We start from the raw sequence: 24720 nt of genomic DNA, 5'->3' as shown, positions 1-24720 counted from the left end.
ATTTCATTAAGTAGCTCACAAGCCAAAAAAGGTTGGAGATGCCTGGATTATGCTTTAAGCTGGCAAAATCAGAACTGAATCAAATTGCAGGAAATCTCTTTTGAATTGAAACTTTTTCTTGGGAGGTGTCGAAGGGTAAATATTGTTGCTTTTAAGCTTAATATATTACCTTTACTTATGACCAATGAGCTGTGATATTCTATATAAATATAGAGTGTCACTCTGATTGGTCTTTGAATGTTTAAATCAGAAGAATTAGGATTATTTGCTTTTTCAGTGACACTTTGTATTAATTCAGACAAAGTCAGGTTTATAAAAAGTAAGACATTTATTTTCTAAACAAATTAAAACATAACAACTGTAAACAAGATGAATGTGATGGATGAATCTAAGAGGATGAGATGTTATATATGATGATTGAATGGTGTGTGTTTATCAGAACCTTGTACCTAGAAGAAAGAGTTCTGGGTGTGAAAAGAATTTGGTCTGCATTAAACTAACAAAGTTGGTTCTCATCAAAACCACATCAGATGCAATTAGGGTTGTCACGGTATGAAAATTTAAAGAGCAAGTAACGTCTAAATTAACTTTTTTTTGCTGATGAACTGTATAAATGAGTGTCTAATAGTGTTTTAAATGTGTGCATTCTTTATTTTAGCATTTTGGTGCATTTTCTTTAAAAATTAAAAATTCTGTCTAAAAACCACAGTAATGCGCCACCTTCAGCTGAAAACATAGAATTTGAGTCATTTTGAATAAATTTTAGCCAATGGCTAAAGAGTAAAGTACTACGTAAACCAGTAGAGTACTACGTAGCAGCTCCGTGCCAAAGTTATAAAAGCAACGAGCGTCTCGGCCACGCCCTGTGGCGAGTGGGAGTTGGATTTGCAAGCGAGTGTAGGAGGTCAGCGGTAGTTCAGCATTAGCATATAGCATTAGCATATCCTAGTCTTTAGCATATCTTTTAGTGTTATAAATACTTATTTAGTGTTAGCTTGGCTGTTGTATATTATAGTTTAGTTAGTGTTTGGCTGTTAGTGTAATTGGGAAAGTATTTCGGGTTTAGTGCTCCATATCGTCTTAGTATTGGTGAGTAGGTGTAGTGTAGTATGGTTGCGGTGACTCTGTGGGCATTTTACCCGCGATTCTGCACGTCTCCGTTTGAAGAGGGAGGCTGTGCCCACCGTGGCTCTTCCGCGATTTAGATGCAGCCCACCGACTCTGCTTCCCCACCACGGCGGGCTCCAGTCTGAGGTGAGTCAGCTAAATAAACGTTTTAACATCTTCTAAAGACAATTCCCTACCTAAATGCAAAGTCTGAGAGACGTGGTTCACTTCCTTTAGCTAGTCAGTCGGCAATTCTGCAACAGTGACTAACTGACGCAGCACTTGACAGACAGCATTACAGCGTGAAATCCAGCTTGTGACCCGGTTCTGTGAGGAATTCTGTTCAGGAGGTCGCATTTCAGGCTCTCCACATCATATGTGACTGACTTTTACGTTATAACAACGATCACACACTAGGAATGTTATAAAGCGCCTATATAGGAGATTCTTTTGTATATTATCTGACTATAAACTCCAACAATGTGCTTCTATTTTTTTTTTCAGGCTAAATCTACCCAAGACACTGGCTGTCAGACTGATTTAGCTGCATGAATGTACTTGTCCAGGCTGATGTGAAACCTTCCCTGTAGCAAAGGTGAATTATTTTTAATAATCTTCTATGCAAACATTTTATTATCACCTTCTAGTTTTAATTTGTTTTACAGATTATTTTTACACGTGATTTTATGCTCTTTTAAACATTTATAAATGTGCTGCTTCTTTGTTTTTACATAGCCAGCCAGAATGGAGTTCACAGCCGCAGTGTGTCTGGTGACCCACGGGGACCATGATGAAAATTCATCTTCCAGAAGGTCCCAGAGCGTCCAGACCCCCTGAAAAGACCAAGGTGTGAGGTGTCTGCTGTTGATTCCAGCTTCCACCTCAGTGACAGTGCAAGCTCAGTGAACTGTTCAAGGTAAAAAAAAAATTAAAACATTTCAGAATTTTTAAGATATTAACAATTAAATAAGTATGTGATTACATCATGACAGAGGCTACTGATTCTGCCCGTGACACTTGGTGGTGACGTGTAAGCTGATTCTCCTGGAAAATAACTTTTACATTAAATATTTTGTTTTTGCTATCAAAAGTAAATTAACTAATAACCTGCATTATTGCAGGACATTCAGCAAAATATGGACTCTACACCATGAGGCATGCACACATTAATATTCTATAAGAGCACATAAGGTGAGCAACACCACATATTGTACACTGTCCTGAATTTGTTTTCTTTCTGCATCTCATTAGCCTGGCTGATCACCTGATAACTCCTGTCATCTGGTTATGACAGCATGAGGATGTCCTCACACACCTGTAACCTATCAGCTCATCTGGCAGAATAGAGAGATAAGAGACAACACCACATCTCCTGTTCCTGGAAAGCCTTCAGCCTTCCTTCGATGACTGAGAACCTCCATCAGCTCTGTCTCCTGTCTGCCTACAATTATTATAATAAATATTGTGTTTGACAAGTTTTTTGTGCTGCCAAATATCTCATTTAGATTCCAGTTTTGATATTTTAATGGATATTTATAAATTACATTGAATATCACATTTTTGTTGCATGTTTAACTAGCTATTGTGATTAATTAAACTAGCACCTCACTGTTAAAAGCTCGTTCTAATTTCAAGCATGTTTAAGTATTTATGGACATGAACAAAAACAGGAAATATATAAACTGAGATTTATTTAATTAATATAACAAATAAGGGGGAAAGAGTCATTGAAAGGCACATTCTTCTGGAAGTTCCTGATCCTGAGGACACCAGCAGAGGAGACCAGCTGCAGACACCAGAGACCAGCTGCAGACACCAGAGGACCTAGAACCGAGAGAGCAGCTGTTATTAGTAAATAAATAAAGAAATCAGGGCAGTTTTAGTGGGCTGAACACATTACAGAATAATTTTCTCATGGGGTATTTTCATAACTTTATATGCAGCAGACTGTACCTTGAGCCCAGGGCTACCGGAGAGCTATCCAGCATGTTTCAGTGGATTTTCCTGCTTTAACAGGTTAGATTAGCTGTTAAGCAGCTCAGCTATTTGTTGCTGATTAAAACCAGGTGTGCTGAAGCAGATAAACCTCTAAAACATGCTGAATACTAGCTTTTTGGGGCCGTGGAGACAAACCCTGCAGCTAATCCAATGCTATGGCTAACGGCTACTTACCTTTCAGAGGTGATTCTGTTGGGTCGGTTCTGGGAGTTTCAGGCAACTCACAAGCTCAAAACAATAAGACTCAGGTCCGCTTGTCCCCTCCAAATAGACTTGGTCCCTTTCTTCTCGAGTGTCTGTAAGGAGGGGGAGAAACGTCCTCCACTTCTATCAACTGCTCAGAGTGAAGGGAGCTAGCTTCGTCTAGTTAGCCATCGTCTTCGTCACTGCCGCGGCTCCGCCCTCTCGGTCCTCCAGGCAACGCCTACTAATGTTGCATTTTTTAAAATTGATACGTGGGTGGAGAAGGACTCCGAGGCTCAATTGACCCGCTCTTTAACCTCACGGTTATTGTGACCAAAATTATCACGGTTTTCGGTATTATCGCGGTATTTTTTAAACGGTGTTGCATATGTTCAGAAAGCATTGATAGTCCTGTTCTACACAAACTGAAATAGTTTTGAAAAGGCTTAACAGTGTTTATTAAACCTAAAATAACACAAAGCCTTAGCAAAAGTGCAACTTTTCACAAGTAAAGGAACAAATAGCTTCTTTTTCTGGAACATGTTACAGTAGTCAGTGCAGGTTTAAATTATACAAATCCAAACATTCAAAACATAAACAATATGTAAACAAATCAAAGAAACACCACTTGTTTTCTCATATACTTGTTTTCTTCATTATCAAAATGAAAATCTAAAACTCCAGTCCACACTTGACTTGAGCACTGTACAAGTCAACCTTAAAAAATATGTATTTAAAATAAATTGCCACTTTAAACAAATTACTAAAATAACTACTACACTATGTAATCAAATCCAAATGTTCAAGTATAAATGGCATTGAATAAGTAAACAAATCAATGACAAGGAACTAATTGTATATTTCTCTTCATCATCAACAAATAAGATGCTTCATCCAGCAACAGGGTGTCCGTGACACGGTTTAAATGCTGGCAGAGGACGCTGCGGCTGCAGTATATAGTGACTCGTTGCATTCTCCCTCAACCAAAAGTCCTCACGTCATGCATTTAAGCTAAAATGCTAATGTCAACTTACCTTGCACTGGCTGTAGAGACGTGGGTGATGGTCACGCAGATGTGCCATTAGATTCGAAGTGTTGCTGCCTTTTGCAGACACTTGTTTCCTGCACGTTCTGCAAACGGGATAGCAGTCTTCTATTAACTGTCCCTCAGCATTTTTCAGAAATCCAAAATATGCCCATACTTCCGAGTTAGTCTTCTTTGAGGGCTGATGGATGTCCTGGGCGCTGCCGTCTCCTCCTTCGGCCATTATTTCAGCTTCAAAGTTTTGGTAACGTTGCAAACTAAAAAGTGCGTGTGCGCGCCACGGGAACTTCAGCTGAAGCGACGGTGGCTGGTAAGGGTCACCGCGCTGAAACCGCGGCCACGGTAAACCCACCGAGATAATTTAGATTTTTAAAAACTGGACGGTTATTTTTATTGTCAAATTTTTTACCGGGGTTTACCGCTATACCGGTTACCGTGACAACCCTAGATGCAATCATGCTGTCTACCTCACCCTTTTGGAGATGCTCTTCGTGGATCCGGAGGTCAGGAAGGTCGGATGACCTCTGAGCACCGAGGTTCAGTAGAGCACAACATGTTGGAACTAGTTTGCGTCTAGAAGGACTCTTAAGTCTCAATTTTGGCACGCAGCCAGACCCATGCCAAGAGGACTATGGCGGTTTTGCGCATAGCGTACTTTAATGTCGAAGCTCTGAAGAGCAAGCAGTCATGACGCGATGTGTGCATTGGTCACCACACCATCTCTGATGCGTTGACTGTTAAGGAAGGTCATCAGCTGATGTTGAGTTTCAATGATGATTTTCTGTCCACCGATGTAGCTGGAAAAGTGTTTAACTGCCCACATGGTGGAAAGCAAAGCTTTTTCAAAGTCAGAGTATTTTAACTCAGGATGGGACAAGAGCTTACTAGCATAGGCTACGACACGCATCATATACTTGATAGAGACCGGCACTCAAGCAGTTAGATGAGAACCTGACCTCAAGGTGGAACTCTTTGTCACAATCAGGAAGCACCAGGCACAGAGCTGAGCATTACGTGGCCTTCAGATCATCCATGGCCTGTTGCTGCTGCTCAGTCCACTCGAAAGGCACATCCTTTTTCAGCAGGGCAGTCCGAAGTCTTGCCATCTCAGCGCAGTGTTCTACGAACTGGCGAGAGTAGTTGCACACACCTAGAAAACTCAGAAGTTCAGAGACATTCGTAGGAGGTTTGATGGTGGCAACTCCTTGAATTCTGCCCACGTTGAGGCTGCACTCCCTGTGGTCCCACAAGGAGGCCAACAAACGGAGCCTTTGACCTGCACCACTGACCTTTGGCGAGAGAAATCTTTGCACCAGCAGCCGCAAGCTGACCCATGACATGGTCCAGCTCGGACAGGTGGTCATCCAAGTTATGCTTATGAACAAGAATGTTGTCGACATAGATGATGGTACCTCTCTCTCGAGCATCAGGGCAGGCTTTGTCCAAGAAGATGTTGATCTCAGCTGGTGAGTTGGAATAGCCAAAAGGACATTGAGTGAAGGTGTACTGGCGGTTGGCGAAGGTGAAGGCCAATTTATATTGGTCAGATTTATGGACAGGGATTGTCCAGAATCCAGACGCAATGTCAAGAGTGAAGAAGTATTTAGCGTCTTTCACCTTTGGAAGTTCTTGTTCCAGGCACACCATCGGCCACCTAGACAAAGGAACTTGTTGGTTGATTTTCCTGTAGTCAATGGTCAGTCGCCACTTACCATTAGGTTTCTTTACCGGCCACAATACAGCAGAGTAGGTGCTGTTGCAGGGTTGAATGATACCCTTCACCAAGAGGCTGTCAATGATTTCCTGGACTGGTCCATTGGATGCCAGGGGAATCTTGTATTGACGCACGAAAGACGGCGCTGCATGTGGCGGTGTAGGAATTCTGACCTCATGGATAGTGGTTAGCCCACAGTCCAAGGAGTCAACTGAAAGAGAGTCCTTGTATTTTAACAGCAGTTGCCATAGTTTGTCTCGCTCAACTTCATTGGTAAGAGGATCGGCTTGGTCCACGACCCGTTCAATGTGAGAGAAAACATCAGAGGGTGGCTATGATGGAAGCTATGGTTGTGGTGGTGGAGGCTCTGAGCTCGGCGGGGAGCACGTTGTTTCCCCATGCTCAGGGTCACCAACCGCAAGGCAGTGAAGGTCAAGGTCAGGAGGCAAAACGATAGCGGGTCTTCAACACCTGCCCAAAGTTCCCCCCTTTCCAGATCGATAAAAGCTTCAAGGCACTTCAAAAGGTCAACGCCAAGGATCAAAGGCATGGCACCGTGCTCACAAACGTACACGGGGTGTTTCAACGTCATAGGACCTATCGTGAAGTGGAAAAAAGACCTGGATGACAAGATCATGTTAAGAGGAGAGAAAACACGAACAGTTACTGCTTATGAAGTTAGTTCTGGAGGTCGAACTCCTCCTCCTGCAGCAAGGAAAATTAATGATGCTTCGGTGTGTAAGTTTGCCAAAAAAATGTCGGACTTCGTAATTTTCTCTAGCCCCCTGCCTGATCGGACCAGTGACGACATGTTTAGCCGCATGCTGTCCTTCAACCGCTGGTTGTCTAGGTGGTGTCCTGAAAAAAATGTGGGCAACATTGATAATTGGAAAACTTTTTTGGGAAAACCTGGTCTGATGCAAAGAGACGGCATCCATCCCTCTTTGGATGGAGCAGCTCTTCTTTCTAGGAACATGGCCAATTTTATAAGTCCTCCATGACAACCCAGGGTCCAGACCAGGAAGCAGAGTCGTAGTTTAACACACCCCTCTGCAGCTTCTGTACTGTTACCCACCCACTATCCCATTGAGACAGTGTCCTGCCCATGACCAAAACCACAAAAATTAAATATCAGGCTTAACCCTTTAAGCGCCTAAGTCGCAGAATTGAGACAAGCAGCAATGTTGGATTTAATAAGCCACAGCAGCAGAAATGAGCCATCATGCAGTTAATACGTTACACTGCGGGGTGGTAGACACCTGTAACTTCAATCTAAGCAGCATTTGTGGGTGTGTTACTATTCAAATTTACGGAGAATTTAGAGCTTGAACCCCGTCCACCAGTTGCAGAGCCGCGGGGTTTGTCAGAGCGAGTGAGAGCGAGCGAGTGGTAGAGGGAAAAAACACAATGCCGAGAGGAATGTTCAGTGCTGACGAAGCTCTTCATGTAGTACTGGCAAATTCGGATTCGGAGGAAGAATATTTCCTTTTCGAGGATGATCTGCGGTCTTCCAGCGAGACGGAAAGCGTGGCTTCAGCACGCAGCAACAGGGAGACTGACGACGCGGTTACACAAGCAGCAACCATCCAGCCCTTACCTTGTCCGATGTTCCGCGCCACCATGTCTGTGGTCAGGGAAAGACAGGTGGCGGGGGGGCCTCAAGCAGGTCGTACCGGGTCCGTGACGGGGGGGGGGGGGGGGGGGGGGGGTATGTGGTGGCGGTGATGGGCCGGTGAAAACTCTGCTGGTGATCGATTCAGCCCCCTGGGTGTAAACCGCGGGAATTGCAGCAGGAGGGGGAGGATCCGTGGAAAAAAAATCACTGCTAGTAGGGGAGTGGCCCAACACAGCCTCAGTGACAATAATAATGATGATGGCTGGGTTGGTTTGGGAGAAGAGGAACAGTATTTCAAGTGGATCAGGCATTTTGATGAGCCAGTTGGATACTGTGGAGACAGGGATCTGTCAAATTCAGAACACATCGATTTTCTGTCAGTTTTTTTGGATGAGGAATTCTGGACCCTCATCACAACTGAAACTAACCGATATGCTCACCAGTATTTAGAGAGGGAGGAACTGAAATCTAGCTCCAGATGTAATGACTGGTACAATGTAACTGTCCCAGAAATGAAAGCGTTCATTGCCATTCAGTTCTGCATGGAGCTTGTGGAAAAGCCTGAGATTGAGGATTATTTAAACAAAATAAACCAAAGAAGGGATGAGTAAATGTGTTCATGACGCTGAAGCACCAAAAACAGTGTTCTCGACTGATACGCAGTAAACATGACAAAATACCAATAAAGGAATAAATATTATATATATATATATATATATATATATATATATATATATATATATATATATATATATATATATACATAAATAGTTATATATGTCTACATAGGAATGTGTATCATAAACAATAACAACACTAAGAAAATAAGTTAACAAAATTAAAACATAAAAAAAATAAAATCAGCAAATGTGATGCAATCCAATATGGCTGCCACCTGATGACATCACAAAATGCAAATTATGTGAGTGAATTTGTTCCTATCACAAAATTTGGCTCATACTGAAGATTTTTCTAATTTACAATATTCCTCTATCTCTAACCAGATTTAAGCTACAAGCTCTTTAAATAGTGATATAAAAATTTAATATTTTACTGAAAAAATTATGGCGCCTAATAAAGCAAATCATGGAAATCTCTTAAATATTAAAACAAATTCAATTGAGCAGAAAACTAGAAAAATTAAATGTGGGTTATTGAATATTAGGTCTATTTTTCTAAGACTTTGTTAGTTAATGACTTGATTTGTGATAATCAGATTTCTTTGCTCTCTCTCACAGAATCTTGGCTGCAGCAAGAGGACTATGTTAGTTTAAATGAGTCGACTCTTAATTATTTAAATCATAATATTGCTCGAAGTCAGTGATGGGAATAACGCCACTAACGGCGTTCTTTTTTAGGTAATGGAATAATCTAATTAATTACTTTTCCCACTGTTGCAACGCCGTTACCGTTACTGGGGACAGAAGGTTGTGCGATACTATGTGCTTGTCGAATGTTGAGCAACAGTGTGAGGCTTTCTGACCGCCACACTTAAGCTGCAGCCAGGGAGAGAGAGGTGTTGGTAACGCACTTGCAAACACGATGCTGATTGGCCGGGTGGGCGGAGACCCTCAGTGTTCTCGCTGTCTCAGTCACTGCATGCTGTAGACACAACAGAGCAGTGATGGGAGTAACGCCGTTTAAAATAACAGTTACTAAAAAAAATTTTTTTTTCAATAACGAACAATCTAATTACCGTCTTCTTTTATCAAAACGTCGTTTCTGTTACTGATATGAAAAAGCGTGCGTTAAGCAGCGCGGTGTGTTGAAGCTGTCATCAGCTGATCAGGAGCTAAAGAGGCAGATGTTTTCATCCAAACGCATCACGGCCCGTGAAGAAGGAGAAAGACGTAATGATTAGTCTACGGCTGCAGGTGTGGATCTGCAGCCGTGCCCTTTTTAGCGTGACAGCGGTACTTCCCGAAGGTCCGCTCACCTGTTCACTGCTCAGACATCACGATCTTCTACCTTCCTAGATCATCCAACTGTAACCTGTTTCTGATCATGTCTTTAGTCCCGCTGTAACACTGATGCATCAGTCTCAGACATCATGGAGCTCAGGTGTTATCAGAACTACCTGTGTGTGTTTACCACCCAGCTTCAGCTCTTCTGTGTTTGGGTCTGACCCAAGTTAGTAAATGTAAGTCCTCCATCAGGTTTGTGCCTCTTCTAGTGTCATTTTAAAGGATTTTATTTATTTATTTAACCATTACTAGATTACCAGCAACAGAAATGCTACTAAAAGCACACAATTATGTGAAGCTGGAAGAATTAAAATACTGTACTAGAACGAGGGACCATTTAAAGGCTCGAAAACCTTTAAAGGTGTTTATATTTGCAATTTTAAATTTTAGCTGATTGGGGTCTTGTTAAAAATCACACAGAGACCTTTTAATAGTCTAGATAAGTGTAATGTTCCTGTCAGTAGTTCCTCCTGTTAAGTGCTTATTTATTTAAATTATTCAGGTTTATAAAAAATCATTTGGACATGCATTTTATTATGTTCCAGTCAATAGTCATTTATATTTCACTATTGTAGTAATTTATAGTAAATTAATTAAGTTTAAGAGGGGAACCCATTTTTCTTGCATTCTTTAATGAAAAAAGTAACTAAGTAGTAATTTTTCTTGGTAATTAGTTACTTTTATAATATCGTAACTCTGTAAGTAACTGAGTTACTTTTTTGACAAAGTAATTAGTAACTATATCTAATTACTTTTTAAAAGTAACTTTCCCAACACTGCTCGAAGTACAGGGCGAGAAGGTGGAGTAGCAACCATCTCGCACTGCTCTGGGTGGCTGCATATTGGAGTAGCTCTGTTAACTACATGTATGTTTTGCCTTTTTTGGACATTTTTTCTTCTAGCGTCTTAAGAAAAACTGTATGTTTTTGTTTATGTTTATGTATCTAGCAGACGCTTTTGTCCAAAGCGACTTACAAGTGATAATCGGCACATTGCCCTTGAGGCTAACAACAATAACAACAACAACTTGACATCAGTCATGGAGAGTAGGAAACAAGGAGTGGACAGTAGAGGGGGGGGGGGGGGTGCAGGCAGGGTGCTAGTTTAGAAGATGCTCTCTGAAGAGCAGGGTCTTCAGGAGTTTCTTGAAAATTGAAAAGGAAGCTCCTGTTCTGGTAGTGCTTAGAAGGTCATTCCACATTTGTGGAACAATGCATGAGAAGATTCTGGATTGTCCTGAGCGTGGTGTAGTCACTGCTAGCCGACGATCCTGTGATGACCGGAGCGGCCGGGCCGAGACGTAAGCCTTTGCGAGAGGATTCAGGTAGGTGGGAGCAGTACCATCTCGGACTTTGTATGCTAATGTTAGCAATTTGAATTTGATGCGTGCTGCTAGCGGTAGCCAGTGGAGCTCAATGAACAGGGGGTGACATGTGCTCTTTTTGGCTGATTGAAGACCAGACGCGCCGCTGCGTTCTGGACCATTTGAAGAGGTCTCACAGTACAGACTGGAAGACCAGTTAGAAGGGCATTGCAGTAATCAAGGCGGGAGATGACAGTAGATTGCACCAGGAGCTGGGTGGCATGTTGTGTTAGGTATGGTCTGATCTTTCGTATGTTATACAGCGCAAAGCAGCATGAACGAGCAAACAGAGGCAACATGATCTTTAAAGCTCAGGTGTTCATCAATCACAACACCCAGCTTTCGAACGGCCTTTGAAGGAGCCAGAGATAGGAAGTTGTTTTGGATTGAGATATTGTGCTGTATGGATGGTTTTGCTGGGATGACAAGTAGTTCAGTTTTAGAGAGGTTGAGTTGGAGATGGTGGGATTTCATCCATTTTGATATGTCAGAGAGACAGTTTGATATTTGTGCAGAGACAGTTTGGTCGTCCGGTGGAAATGACAGAGAGCTGGGTGTCGTCTGGACCTTTTACTTTTCTGTTTCTGGTGCTGTGAAGCTTAGAGGATTTTTACTGCCATTTTTTTTTCACTTTTTGAGCATTTGTGATGATGCGTAACCATGTCAACAAGCTGGTTTACAATCGGGAGCAGCTGATTAACATTGGAAAGGCTGAAATAATACCTTAACTGAAGCCACAAATCCCAAATGAGCTAAAATGCAAGAAGCGAAGCATCTCTTTCATCGACCATGATGGGCAATGTGAGATCATTGGCCAACAAGATGGATGAACTCCAAGCCCTTTCAAGGACTCAGCCAGAGTATCGGCAGTGCAGTGTTATGTGTTTCACTGAGACATGGCTACAGGACCATATCCCCGATTCCAGTGTCTCTCTGCCAGGATTCCTGACTGTATGAGCAGACAGAGATCTGAAGAGGAGTAGAGAGCATTGGATATGGCATCCTCAGTGGACCTGTTTGCTTTATATGCAAACTGGTAGGGATCCATGCTGGTTGGGAGGAAGTCCTTGATATGTTTTTGCACCAGTTTTTCAAAGAACTTGGTCACCACCGGTGTGAGTGCTATGGGTCTGTAATCATTGAGACTGTTGACTGTAGTAGACTTGAGGAGTGGGACTATTGTTGTTGATTTCAGACAATATGGAACCATACCTTCAGACAAGGAGCGATTGAATAATTTGGTAAATACCATGGACAGCTGTTCTGCGCAGTTCTTCAGCACCTTGCCAGGAATACCATCTGGACCTGCTGCTTTCCTCTGATGAACAGCCCTGAACACGGTGCAAACCTGTTGTTCTTGAAGTGTGAGTATTTGTGTATCTGAACTGAACTCAGCAGGTGATGTTATAGGAGTGATGTTAGTTGTGGGGAAGCTGGTATTCTCAAAACGAGCAAAGAAATAGTTGAGTTCCTCAGCTAATGAAGGTCCTATTTCAGTGCTAGATCTGCTGTCCTTATATTTGGTAATATGTCTCAGTCCTTCCCAGACCCTCCTTGGGTTGCTGTCAGCCAGATGACAAATTTAGGCAGCACAGTTCTCAAGCACGCTTTATTGAAATCCCCTGCAATAATGTGTACTCCTTCAGGATATTTTTGCTGCTGTTCACCGATTTTATAATATAAATGATCAAGGGCTAAGCCCCCTTCAGACAGGCCATGAAAAACGGAAATGTTCCGGACTCTGTCCGTAAGACCTTTGTGTCTGAATACAAACATCCGGATAAAGTTTTCCGTAATTTAACCGGACGACGCCCCTAGTAACAGGTCCAGAATTGTTACGGACAAGGTGGCTGCTTCAGACTGGTGAGGTCGAGTTCCGGACAGGGAGGAGGGGGTGGAGGAGGGGACCGTGAGACGCTGTGCGCACCTAGATAGCTCGCTCCTGTAGCATGCGGCAAACCATAGCAGCTCGCCTCCTACGGTACCGTCTAGACGCGCGACGGAGCGCTTCACACCGCTTCAGTGATTCCTTTAACCATTGAGCTTCATCATCCAGGTCTCTTATGCATCTTCGTGTGCGCAGAATTATGCTTAACATAAGTCCGATTCTCTCTCCCCCCCTCCCTCAGACATCTGGAACTTTTCCCTGCTGTGTGAAGGCAGCCGAAAGGACAAGTTCCGGTACAAAAGTGGTGTGTCTGAAAACACAGTTCCGGTTAAAAATCGGATTCAATTGTCCACACATATTCCAGAATGTCTATCTGAAAAGAGCTCTAGACTAACATTGGCATCCGGTGGTATATAAACTGCTGTTTTCATCACAACAGTCAGTTCCCTGGGCAGATAAAATGGTCTACACGTGATAGATATCGTCTCCATATCTGGTGAGCAGAATGTAGCAGAGATCCTGCTGTTTGTACACCAGTTGTTGTGTGTGTAGATACACAATCCTCCTCCTCTATGTTTTCCAGCTGTAGCTTTGCTGTCGCTACGGTGTAGAGTGCGGCCCAGTAGTTGCACTGATAGATCAGGAATGTCCTCTCGTAACCAGGACTCCGTCACGACCAGAACACAGCAGTCTCGAGTGGGTGAATGAGCTGTGAGTAGTAAATCCAATTTGTCGATTTTATTGACAATAGATCGTGCGTTGGTCAGGAACATGCTTGGGAGCGGTGATTTAAATGGCTGCCTCTTTAGTTTGGCTTGCAGGCCAGACCGGCAGCCCCGCTTTTGTTTGCGTTCCTTCCATCTCCTACGGCACGTAACTGAGCCAACAACAATCCACGGTGCGTCCAGTGGCCTTGCTATATTCAGAGAGATGTTGTGGGAACTTTGATACTCCTTTATAATGGGCATCCGGCAATAGTATCCGATGCTGTATAGTTCCCCTCGGTTATACGTGAGTTTTTCTCCGCAATAGTCCATAATAAAACATAGAAAAACAACACAAAACATGGTAGAGCGCCTAAGTGAAGAGCTCAGAGTTGCTGCGTCTGTGCGCGCCGCCATCTTCATTTGACCAAATTACTTCAGGTCAGTGGACCCAAGAAAGGCGACAGGACAGGATGGAATACATGGAAGGTTCTAAGGGCCTGTGCTTATGAGCACCAGAAACTTCACCAGAAACTTCAACCACTCCCTGGAGCTAAACATCGTACCACCGTGCCTGAAAACCTTTACCATCATCCCAATAGCGAAGAAGAAAGTGGTGGACAGCCCGAACGACTACAGGCAAATTGCACTCACGCCTGTAGTGATGAAGTGCTTCGAGAGACTGATCTGCGAGCACACCAGAAGCTGTTTGCCTCCCACTCTGGACCCCCATCAGTTCGCATACAGGGCAAACCGCTCCACCGAGGACGCCACCACCATAGCACTCCACACTGCGCTGAGTCACCTGGAGCTCAATGGAAGCTACATGAGAATGCTCTTCCTGGACTTCAGCTCAGCATTCAACCACATCATCCCAGAAATCTTGGTCCAGAAACTGTCTCACTTGGGACTTTCTACCTCTATCTGTCTCTGGATCAAGGACTTCCTGACAAACAGACCACAGGCAGTGAGGCTCAGCCCCCACCTGTCCAAAACCATCACACTCAGCACCGGGTCGCCACAAGGATGTGTTCTGATCCCCCTACTGTTCACACTCTAAACATCCGACTGCTACCCGAGCCATCCCTCGAACACCATAATAATTTTCGCAGACGACACCACCATATTCAGACAAATCTCTAGGGGAGATGAGTTGAACTACAGGGATGAGGTAGACAGACTGATTGAATGGTGCTCAGAAAACAACCTCAAACTGAACATCACAAAAACCAAGGAACTTGTGCTAGACTTCAGGAGGGGCGGAGCGGAGCCGGGCCCACTCTACATCAACGGAAACCGTGTGGAGAGGGTACACTCCATGAGGTTCCTGGGCGTGCAGATATTTGAGGACCTCAAATGGACTGCAAACACCACAGCGGTGGTAAAAAGGCACAGCAGTGTCTCCACTACCTGAGGGTGCTCAGGAGCATCAACTTGGAGGAAAAGCTATTGGTGACATTCCACAGAGCCACCAAAGAGAGCATCCTAACGTATTGCATGACAACATGGTACGCAGGGTGCTCAGCAGCAGACAAGAAGGTGCTGCAGGGAGTCATCGAAACAGTGCAGGATATCATCGGCTGCTCTCTGCCGAGCATGGAGGACATTGCAAACTCCAGATACATCGGCAGAGCCAGAGACATCATCAAGGACTTCTCCCACCCCAGCAACCACCTATTTGAACTGTTGTGGTCCGGTAGAAGATACAGAGTATGCAAAACGGGGACTGAAAGATTCAAGGACAGCTTCTTCCCCAGGGCAATCATCACTATACAGCTCACAGAAGATTTTGGGAGGATCTTGTGCATAAGTCAGTGCAATATACAATATACATAAGTGCAATATACATAAGTCAGTGCAATAAACATACGTCAGTGTAATATATTATGCCTTGGATGAGATGTCACCTGTTTCTTTTGACGGTATCTCAACCCACGACTGTATTTCTTTTCTGCCATGACCATCTCTTCTTATTTATGTATATTACATTATTTTCTTTATTTTTCTTATGTTTATTGCATTATTGTATTTGGCACCAAGGGAGAAGCACTCCAATTTCATTGTACTCTGTACAATGACAATAAAGGCTATTCAATTCAATTCAATTCAATTCATAAAGGCTATTCAATTGAGGACGCTTAGGTAGGGCTGGGCGATATGACGATTTTAGACCGTTTTACGATCTACACATCTGACGGTCTGTCATTTTTGAGAGACCTTTTTATCACGATTCACAGCTCTGCTGTTGAAATTCTGCCTCTGAATGAAAAGGGAACTTACCTCCGGCGAATGACACGCCTTTGTTTGACCCTTAACCAATCAGAGTGAGTCATAGTAATATATTAGTGCCCCGGTTGTTTTCACCTGTGTGTGAACAAACATGGCTTCGGCCACGGCTGAGAGCGACAATGAGGTTTTCGTTCCGAAGAGGAGCGCCTCGTCCATTATATGGAGCTGGTTTGGTTTTTCACCAGATGACAAAGAGCAGCGAAACGTCATTTGCAAAGTTTGCAAGGAGAGCGTCAAGGCAAGTGATGGCAACACCACAAACTTGTTTAATCACTTGAAAAGAAGGCATCCCAAACAATACAATGAGAGCCAGCTGGCAGCTAAAGCTAAAAAGCCTGCGGCTACAGCGGCAAGCGCTTCTTCCAGGCAGCAAACGCTAACAGAAAAACTCACAAAACTCACTCCTTACGACAGAGACAGCAGACGATGGAACAGCGTGACAGATGCAGTGACATACCACTTGGTTAAAGATTTGTGTCCCGTGCGAACAGTAGGAGTGGGATTTAAGAAAATGATAAAAACATTGGATCCGCGCTACGAGTTTTCCAGCCGCAAGTATTTTTCGAACACAGCCATTCCACGCATGTACTAGTGATGTGTCGGTCGCGAGCGAACCGCCTCTAAGAGCCGGCTCTTTGAAGTGAACGACGGGAGCCGGCTCGTCATTGGGAGCCGTCCCCTCCCCTCCCCCCTCCTCCCCGCCTTGGTGAAAGGTACAGGCGATTGTCAACATGTGTAACTGTGTGTCCAGACTGTCCACACACAGAGCAGTAGGGGCGGGGAAGAGGGAGGATCATACTCAGATAGACACACAGCAGAGCACATGTGGGAGGAGGGAGACAAGAGGGAATGAGGAGGAGGAAAAAGGCGAGCGAGAGGGAGGAGAGCGTGACGAAGACGGTGAGAAAATGAGTGCCAGCAGTCGGAAAGTGGAGATTTCTTAAAGTGTTCAGTTATTAAATCCATAGAAATGATAAATATTTGATATATTGCTTTTTTTTACATTAGTAAATTATTTTACATATAGTTTAGCATTATTTTGGTTATAAATGTACTCTACGCAACAGAAAATCTGAGGAGCCACTTGGGAGCCGAAAGAGGCTTTTTGGTGAGCTGAGCCAAAAGAACCGGCTCTCTAAAAAGAGCCGGAATTCCCATCACTAGCATGTACGCTGAATGCAAAGTGAGCGTTGCAGAAAATATTCAGAATGCGCAGTTATTTGCTACCACAAGCGATCTCTGGTCCAGCCGCACATCAGAGCCGTATTTGAGCTTAACTATCCACTACATGAGCAACTGGGAGCTACATAGTATTTTGAACAAGTTAATGTTTGCACAATGCGTTTGCAATTGACATGTTTGCACTTTAAATATGTTTACGATTTTAATTTATGTTAAGTTATTTGAAAAACAAGAAAAACTGATTTTTGTAGTTGTTTCTCTCAGGGTTTTTATCATCTCTGGTGTGAGTTTAAAATATAAGTGTGTTAGCACTGTGTTGATTATCCCTAATATGAATAAATGTTTATTTATTCAATGTTTCTCTTCTTTAATACGCAATTGAAGTTATGCTATTCATGGATAAAAAATCGTGATAAAATAGAAATCGTGATAAAATATTGGAAAAATCGTGATATTCTATTTTTGCCATATTGCCCAGCCCTACGCTTAGGTCCTTCAATGTCTGTAGCAAGATGCTGCACATCCTCTACAAGTCTGTTGTTGAGAGTGTAATCTCTTCAGCCATCGTCTGTTGGGGTAGTAGCATCAGAAGCAGGGACCTGAAAAGGCTCAACAGCCTAATAACAAAGGCTGGTTCTGTTCTGGGGACGACTGTGGAACCACTTGTAGCATCACGAAGGTCCTCTAATTTGTGACAAAGGTCACATTTTCCCAGCTGGGTCAAGCTGGGAGCCATGATGTCTGCTGAATATAATCTTTATCTGCTACTGTTCAGTCCCAGAAGGACACTTCAAGTTTCACAATAATAATTTTAAATAATAATAGCAATAAACTCTTTGACTTTATTACTGTTTATTATAATCATCATAAATAATCTCTTGGTTCAGTATAAATGTATTTTAATTACTGAAATGAATTATTATGCTTTGGGAATAATAATGATTATTGTGATAATCGGTTATGTGTGTTCAGTAAACTAGAAGGTCATCCTCCATTTTATCCATCCAACGCAGAGGGTATCCAGGGTAAAAGTAAACTGCCATCACACGTCTTTGACTCATGACCAAAGCTTTCTTGCTGAGAGTGGGTGTGTTCTGAGGGGTTTGTTAAAACTAAATTTCCAGCAGCAAAATTTCAGTTCGTGAACCAACCACCATCCTGAGGATAAGGGAATGGCCACCCTGAACCTCCACCTGCTGTTCTGTCACGCCGATAGAATAGCTTTGAATAAACGCACCAGTAACCAGCTGACGCAAAACTCCTTCAGAGTTATTGATTTTAAGTAAGACGCAAAACTCCTTCAGTTAAGCCAAATGCTCGACACTGTGTACCCTGTGACATCTCTGAGCCAGAGGATTGATTCTACTACCGGACTGAGTACCCCGAGGTTGACAATATCCTCAACCTCCGGATCCACACAGAGGGTCGTCTGAATGGATGAGGTAGCACACAGATTGTGTTTGATGCTGTTCTCTCTAAGTAACAACTGAGTTAGCTGCAAAACAAGCATTCACCCAGAACGAGTTCCTCTCTCTGACAGAAACCTTCTGAGAATCCATTCACGCATCCAAGCTCTCATTTCATTTTAGCTTTCCATCCGGTCACAGGTAAAGCTTTTGATACCAAGTTTAATATCAAAGCTGGTAAATTGTCACCCATGAATTGTCATTTTTAATTGTCATCTAAATTGTCATTTCTGAATTGTCGATTCAAATTCTCAAGTTTAAAATTGTTAGTAATAAATTCTTAACTTTTAAACTCTGCTTCATCTTTGAAATGAAACACAGAATGGTGTGTATTTCTGGTTATTGAAAAAGCAAAGATTCCTAACTTCTGATTTAAATAAATAAACTTTTGCTATTAAATCTAATTATCTTAAATTAAATATTAATCTTTGGATTAAATATAGACCAAGGAGGTTGGTGTATGAACTTCTATCGATTATATAAGTATCCTGGATATTTATACATGATATAAGCTTCATATGCTAATGTGCTTGATCATTCTCAGAATCTAAGAACTGATGGCAAACGGTGTTTATTCTAGTATGTAGAAATACACTACATAATTGGCAAGCCAGCCAGTTTTATTCAATAACTGGGCGAGCCAGTTCCTTTTCATAATTAAACATGCTATTTCTGTGTTTTATTTTCAATATTTTACTAAGAACAGGAGTTGTGTCACCTTAATTTTCTTCCTCCGGAAACTTCCGGGAGGAAAGCTTTTTACGGTAACACAGACTCCGGCATAAACATCCGGCAGTTCGCTGACACAGCGTTTACACAGTGATTAATCCACGAGCCTGTGGGACTGTTTAAAGACATCCTAATTGCTAAAGTGAGTGAATGTGTTGTTTGGTTGTGTGTTTGAACGTTTATTCACCATCTAGGTTGACACGTAGTGTCTCCTGAGAGATCAAGGTGGCCGTCGTCCACACATCCCCGCTTAATCCTTTGGGTAAATATTCGGTCTTAAAACCACCGTGTTTTAGCCAAAAACAAGAGTTTAGCTTCAATAGCTTAGCTCGTCTAGGAATCTGGTTGAAGCAGAGCGAAGCATCGGGCCTCGCCTCCAATAACCACATTTCCTTAGCCGATCGATGCTGCCACCTTGTGGCGGTTTTAACACCCGGCTCAATAAAGTTCTTTTCTTTTCTGTGTTTTCACTAATAAGCTTATTTCTCAAAATAAGGTTTCTAGTGCATTATCAATGTCATTCAAAACAAAAATTTCTCCTGTAACAAAGCTCATTTACTAACTACAGATTCAGCTTCCATTATTTTTATAGCAAATTAAGGGACCTGCACATCGTTTTTTAAAATGAGCTCAGAGGAAATGAAACAATTAACATCCCTCATCCTAGAGATGAGAAACCAGTTTCAAATGCGAACTGCTGAGATGAGAGACATCTCTACTCAGCTCTCCAAAATGTGTCAGGAAGTGACAGACATCCAGGTTAAAACAAACGGTCTACAGAGGAAAAGGGTGGTGACTACATGCTCTGCGGGACCTCCCGCCAGATAAACAAGAATCGACATATTCTGATGTTTTACTTGGCTCTGACTTAAAGCAAACACTCTCATCCCGGACTAACAAGCCTGACATAATTTCACAGCACGGTGATGTTATACCAGATTTAAAGCTCTCTGATATTGATCTGCTTCCAGAACAAATCCGGCAAACAGAGGAGTCTCTCCTTCAGGAAACAGAACCACCTGTTCCTGCTACACTGGGGACCGTGTCATCCACTCTGGACGACATATCGGTCCACCCCGTCGTCAAGTCTCCCATAAAGTTCTTGGGACACCTAGTGCCCCAGGAGAAAGCTGGTAAATCTCTGGTGTCGGTCAAGCTGACCTAGAATCTATTCTGCGGCGCACTTCTTGACACAGGTTCGAACTTCACACTGCCCGAGCCATGTTCGATCGCATCTGCATTTCCTGTGGGGGGGTTGGGGGGGGGTTAAGGCCCCCAGACTTCCTCTCATGACTTAATCTTGTCTTCTAGGTTCGATCTCCAAATATCGGTCGGCCCCATGACTCTGACACACCCCGTGTACATCTCTGACCATCAATCAATCAAAACTTTATTAATCCCAGAGGGAAATTAGAGTTTCAGTACACACAATTCAGAGATCAGACATACATGAGCAAGACCCATGACAAGAATTGGTGACTGTGGTCCTTCGCAACACGAGTTGCGCTACCTTTCACCCTTGGCATGGACTTTCTGAGGCGCATTGATGCTTTCATTGATGTGAAGGAGGGAGAGCCCTGGTCAGGGGTTGGTGGACCTTTGCCCGCAGCCCTGCCTCCGGACCTCCACTGTCTCACGGTTGGTAACTCTGAGCAGGTGGGAACACCATGTTAGCCACCTGGTTCAGAACTTTTGCTACCACAGATTCAGCTTCCATCACAGTCACAATCTGTTGATTACTGGAGGAGATCATGCAAAGAAGGATTCTCCAGAGAATCCAGAAAATTATGGACAACCCTGAGCATTCTCTTCACAAGACTGTTCAACAACGGAAGAGTGTCTTCAGTCAGAGGCTTCTACAGTTTCGCTCCAACACTGACCGCTACTGGAGATCCTTCCTGCCAACAGCCATTGTAATATCCAACAACTCTTATTCTGAGCTACTACAGCAATCAATTTCCCTCTGGGATTAATTAAATATTTTTTAATTGAATTTTTCATTCAGACCTATTAATAAATCCCTTACCTACTTATCCTGGAAAAATAGTCTTGTGCTTTATAAAAATAAGCTTCAACAAGCTAGAACTGCTTATTTTTCATTGCTAATTGAAGAGAATAAGAATAATCCAAAATGTCTTTTAAGTACAGTTGCCAAACTTACACAGAATCATAGCTCTGAACCATCTCTTCCCTTAGTCCTCAGCAGCAATGACTTTATGGGATTTTACACAAGTAAAATTAATTCTATTAGAAACAAAATCATTAGCATCCTTCCTAATGCAATTTCTTCTTCCTCAGTAAGTGAGGCAGCATCTGAGGTAACTGTAGAACCTCATCTGTGTTTGAACCGTTTTGATCCAGTCGAGCTTTCAGAGTTATCAAAAATATTAGCTTCATCTAAACCTTCCACTTGCATTTTAGATCCAATCTCAGACGTTACAAAATCACACAATTGAATTCACATTCACTCACTTTTAGTTTAAATGAGTTGAAAGCAAATGCTTATGACTGATACAGATTTGGTAACCAAAGAGTCATTCACAGCAAGATAAACCTCCCTTTCGGAGAAGAAAGTACAAAGAGTCAATGCTCTTCAAGATAGACCTCCATTCGCCGTTGGATTGGGAGAGAAAAAAGACAAGAGGGAAACGGAAGCTCCGTCTTGTTCAGCGCAGTTAAACAACCGTTTAATAAGTCAGAAATAGCACGAAGTGTTTATTGATTTGAATAAAGGACTGGTTTAGCTCACCATAATGTAGAAGGGTAAATATTGTTGCTTTTAAGCTTAATATATAACCTTTACTTAAAACCAATAAGCTGTGATATTCTATATAAATATAGGATATCAACCTTATTGGTCTTTGAATGTTTAATCAGAAGATTCTAGGATTCTTTGGTTTTTCAGTGATCAAACACGCATCATCTTATTTAACTCGTCTTGTTTTCATTTGTTTAGAAAATGAATTTCTTACTTTTTATAAACCTGACTTGTTTGAATTAATAGGAAGTGTGTTTGATCCCTGAAAAAGCAAAGAATCCTAGAATCTTCTGATTAAAAATTCAAAGACCAATAATCCTACATCTGTATAGAATATCACATTTTACTGGGCATGAGTAAAGGTAATATATTAAAAGCAATAATATTTACACCTTCTACAGAGGTGAATAAAAAATGTAGGCTTTATAGTTCCAGACCAACAAAAGCCCATGTTACTCAGAGGTTCAGGTTATGTTATTGACAGAAATAGACAGACATAGACTTACAAATATATAGAAAAATAAAAAACACAGTTTGAAGATTGAAAGGAATTCTCAGCGTAGCACAACCACAAAGTGTAGATTTGAAATTTAACTCACAAAAATTCAACGAAAGCAAAATAGCACGTTCTGGTACCCATCACTGTGCACAACACATTCATGCTGTTATTTTCGCACTTTCATTTGTATTTGTTCCTTTAATTGACTATTATAAACACTCAATAGTTTACTTTGTGGATCGACCTGTTCAGGCTTGTGCTCCTGAGCCCAGGGTCCCTCATTAAAATATGGAATATCAATCCATCCATCCATTTTCGGCCACTTATCCGGGGTCGGGCCGCCGGGGCAGCAGCCTAAGCAGGGAAGCCCAGATGTCCCACACCCTACCTACTTGGGCCAGCTCCAACGGTGGGTATCCCAAGGCATTCTTTGGCCAGCCAAGAGACATAGTCCCTCCAGCGTGTCCTGAGTCTTCCTTTAGGTATCCTCCTGGGTGAACGTGCCTGGAAAACCTCACAAGGAGGCATCAAAATCAGATGCCTGAGCCACCTCAACGGCTCATCTCCATGTGGAGGAGCAGCGGATCTACTACAAGCCTCTCCTAGATGACGGACTTTCTCACCCTATTTCTAAGGGAGAGCCCAGACACCCTGTGGAGAACACTAATTTTGGACATTGTTTCCACGATCTAGTTCTATCAGACACTACCCAAGCTCATGACCATAGATGAGGGTGGGAACATAGATCCACCAATGAAGAGCTTCGCCTTCCGACTCAGCTCTCTTTTCACCACGTTGTGAGGAGAAACCTGCTGACATGTCAGCTACTGAGTCTGGTAGACAGCCCATTAAGTATAAGGGTCTGAAACCTCATTGAGGACGTCAAACTAGCAACCAGGGTGATTTCAACCACTCACAAACTAGATCCATCTTTCCTAAAGAAAAACTTAAAATTTGTTTTGCATTTTTCATTATTTTGTTATTTTATTTCGATTTCATGTTTTCAATTCTATTTAGTTTCAACTGAGCTGTCTTTTACCATTTATTTGATCATTTTAGTAAACAAAGATAAAATTCAATCACTGCCTCCTCGTCTTGAAGTCCTGCTGTGTTAAAAATTAAAGTTAGTTCAATAGTTCAAAAGCTCTGGAGCTTCTCTCCTCTGTGAAGAAAGAACCGAACCAGAGAGGTTCGGACCGAGCTGCTGCAGCAGACTAAAAACCAACATGAACATTATTTAATGATAACACCTCATGGAGAGGTACTGTAATGTCCCACCATGCAGTTATAATATATTCATTCACCCATCAGTACCTGTGTCCATGCTGTCCAGGTCCAGGGGGTGAAGAACACACGATGAATCAGTCCCAGCTGATGGATGATCCTAAAGTGGTAGCAGGTTTTCTTTAGCCGTGTTTAGCTAACAGCTGCAATAGAAACAATGCAGGAGAACGGATTAAGATGCTGCTTCAGAACACCGCAGGAGATTAAAGAGCCAACGCTTTGGTTCTGATTGCTGAGGACAGTTCCAGTCTGGAAACCAGAGTTCAAGGAGTAGAGCTAACCGCCTCAAATATTCTCCTCACACACCGGAACAACAACAAGCTAGCTGAGCTAGCAGCTTCCGGTTACTGCTTCTTCTGGTGGTCGGTGACCAGCGTAAAGGTGCACTACCGCCACCTGCTAGACTCTCTGTGCTCTGTTAAGCTAAAGAAAAAACGAATAATGCATTTTCTAATTTCTACATGTAATCAATTGAATATAATACTATAATTATTATATAGCTATGCTAAAAATATTCTACATACATAAGTAATACACTATTCTAACACAACAGTTGACCTTATTTTATTTAATCTTTATTAAACCAGGCGAGTCGATTGAGACTCATTCTCATTTGTGACGATCTGGCCAAGAGGCAGCAGCAGCAGACTCATAGTTAGCTTGACATCAAAGTCGTTTGTATTTTGGACAGAGAACACAAGTGGTCTGAGAGAAGCTTCTGGAAGCTTTAGAATAGAATGGAGTTCATTGATCCCACAGTGGGGAAATTAACTTGTTACAGCAGCATCAACACTTAAGAGAATAAGTTGAAGAAAAATAAATTAACAAAGGTATGTGTATTTATACACATAGGCAGTAGTCTAGAACTGTGACCTTCGACCACTAAAAACCACAAATAAAAAAGGAAAAAACTTGGGTTCCAACACTATGCA

The 24720-nt window shown here is 42.4% G+C and overlaps 1 protein-coding gene and 1 long non-coding RNA gene across 3 annotated transcripts in view; one reads left to right on the top strand and one right to left on the bottom strand.

The window, feature by feature from the left end:
* Nucleotides 1-24160, bottom strand: part of LOC107389677 (gastrula zinc finger protein XlCGF57.1) — a 36762-nt gene extending 12602 nt beyond the window's left edge. For both annotated transcript variants that reach the window (XM_054746680.2, XM_015965929.3), the window contains exon 1: nucleotides 23819-24160. In XM_054746680.2, coding sequence (XP_054602655.1) covers nucleotides 23819-23828 — 10 coding nt within the window. In that variant the 5' untranslated portion in view covers nucleotides 23829-24160. The remainder of the gene's footprint in view (nucleotides 1-23818) is intronic.
* LOC129164925 (uncharacterized) lies at nucleotides 547-2458 on the top strand. Its single transcript, XR_008564386.2, has 3 exons — nucleotides 547-1702; nucleotides 1843-2023; nucleotides 2359-2458. It is a non-coding gene; the product is annotated as an uncharacterized lncRNA (long non-coding RNA).
* Nucleotides 24161-24720: the final 560 nt, after the last annotated feature.

Source organism: Nothobranchius furzeri, chromosome 14 (assembly GCF_043380555.1).
Source record: "Nothobranchius furzeri strain GRZ-AD chromosome 14, NfurGRZ-RIMD1, whole genome shotgun sequence".
NCBI lineage: Eukaryota > Metazoa > Chordata > Actinopteri > Cyprinodontiformes > Nothobranchiidae > Nothobranchius > Nothobranchius furzeri.
The sequence above is the reverse complement of the archived record's forward strand: the minus strand, read 5'-3'. Positions and strand labels throughout refer to the sequence as shown.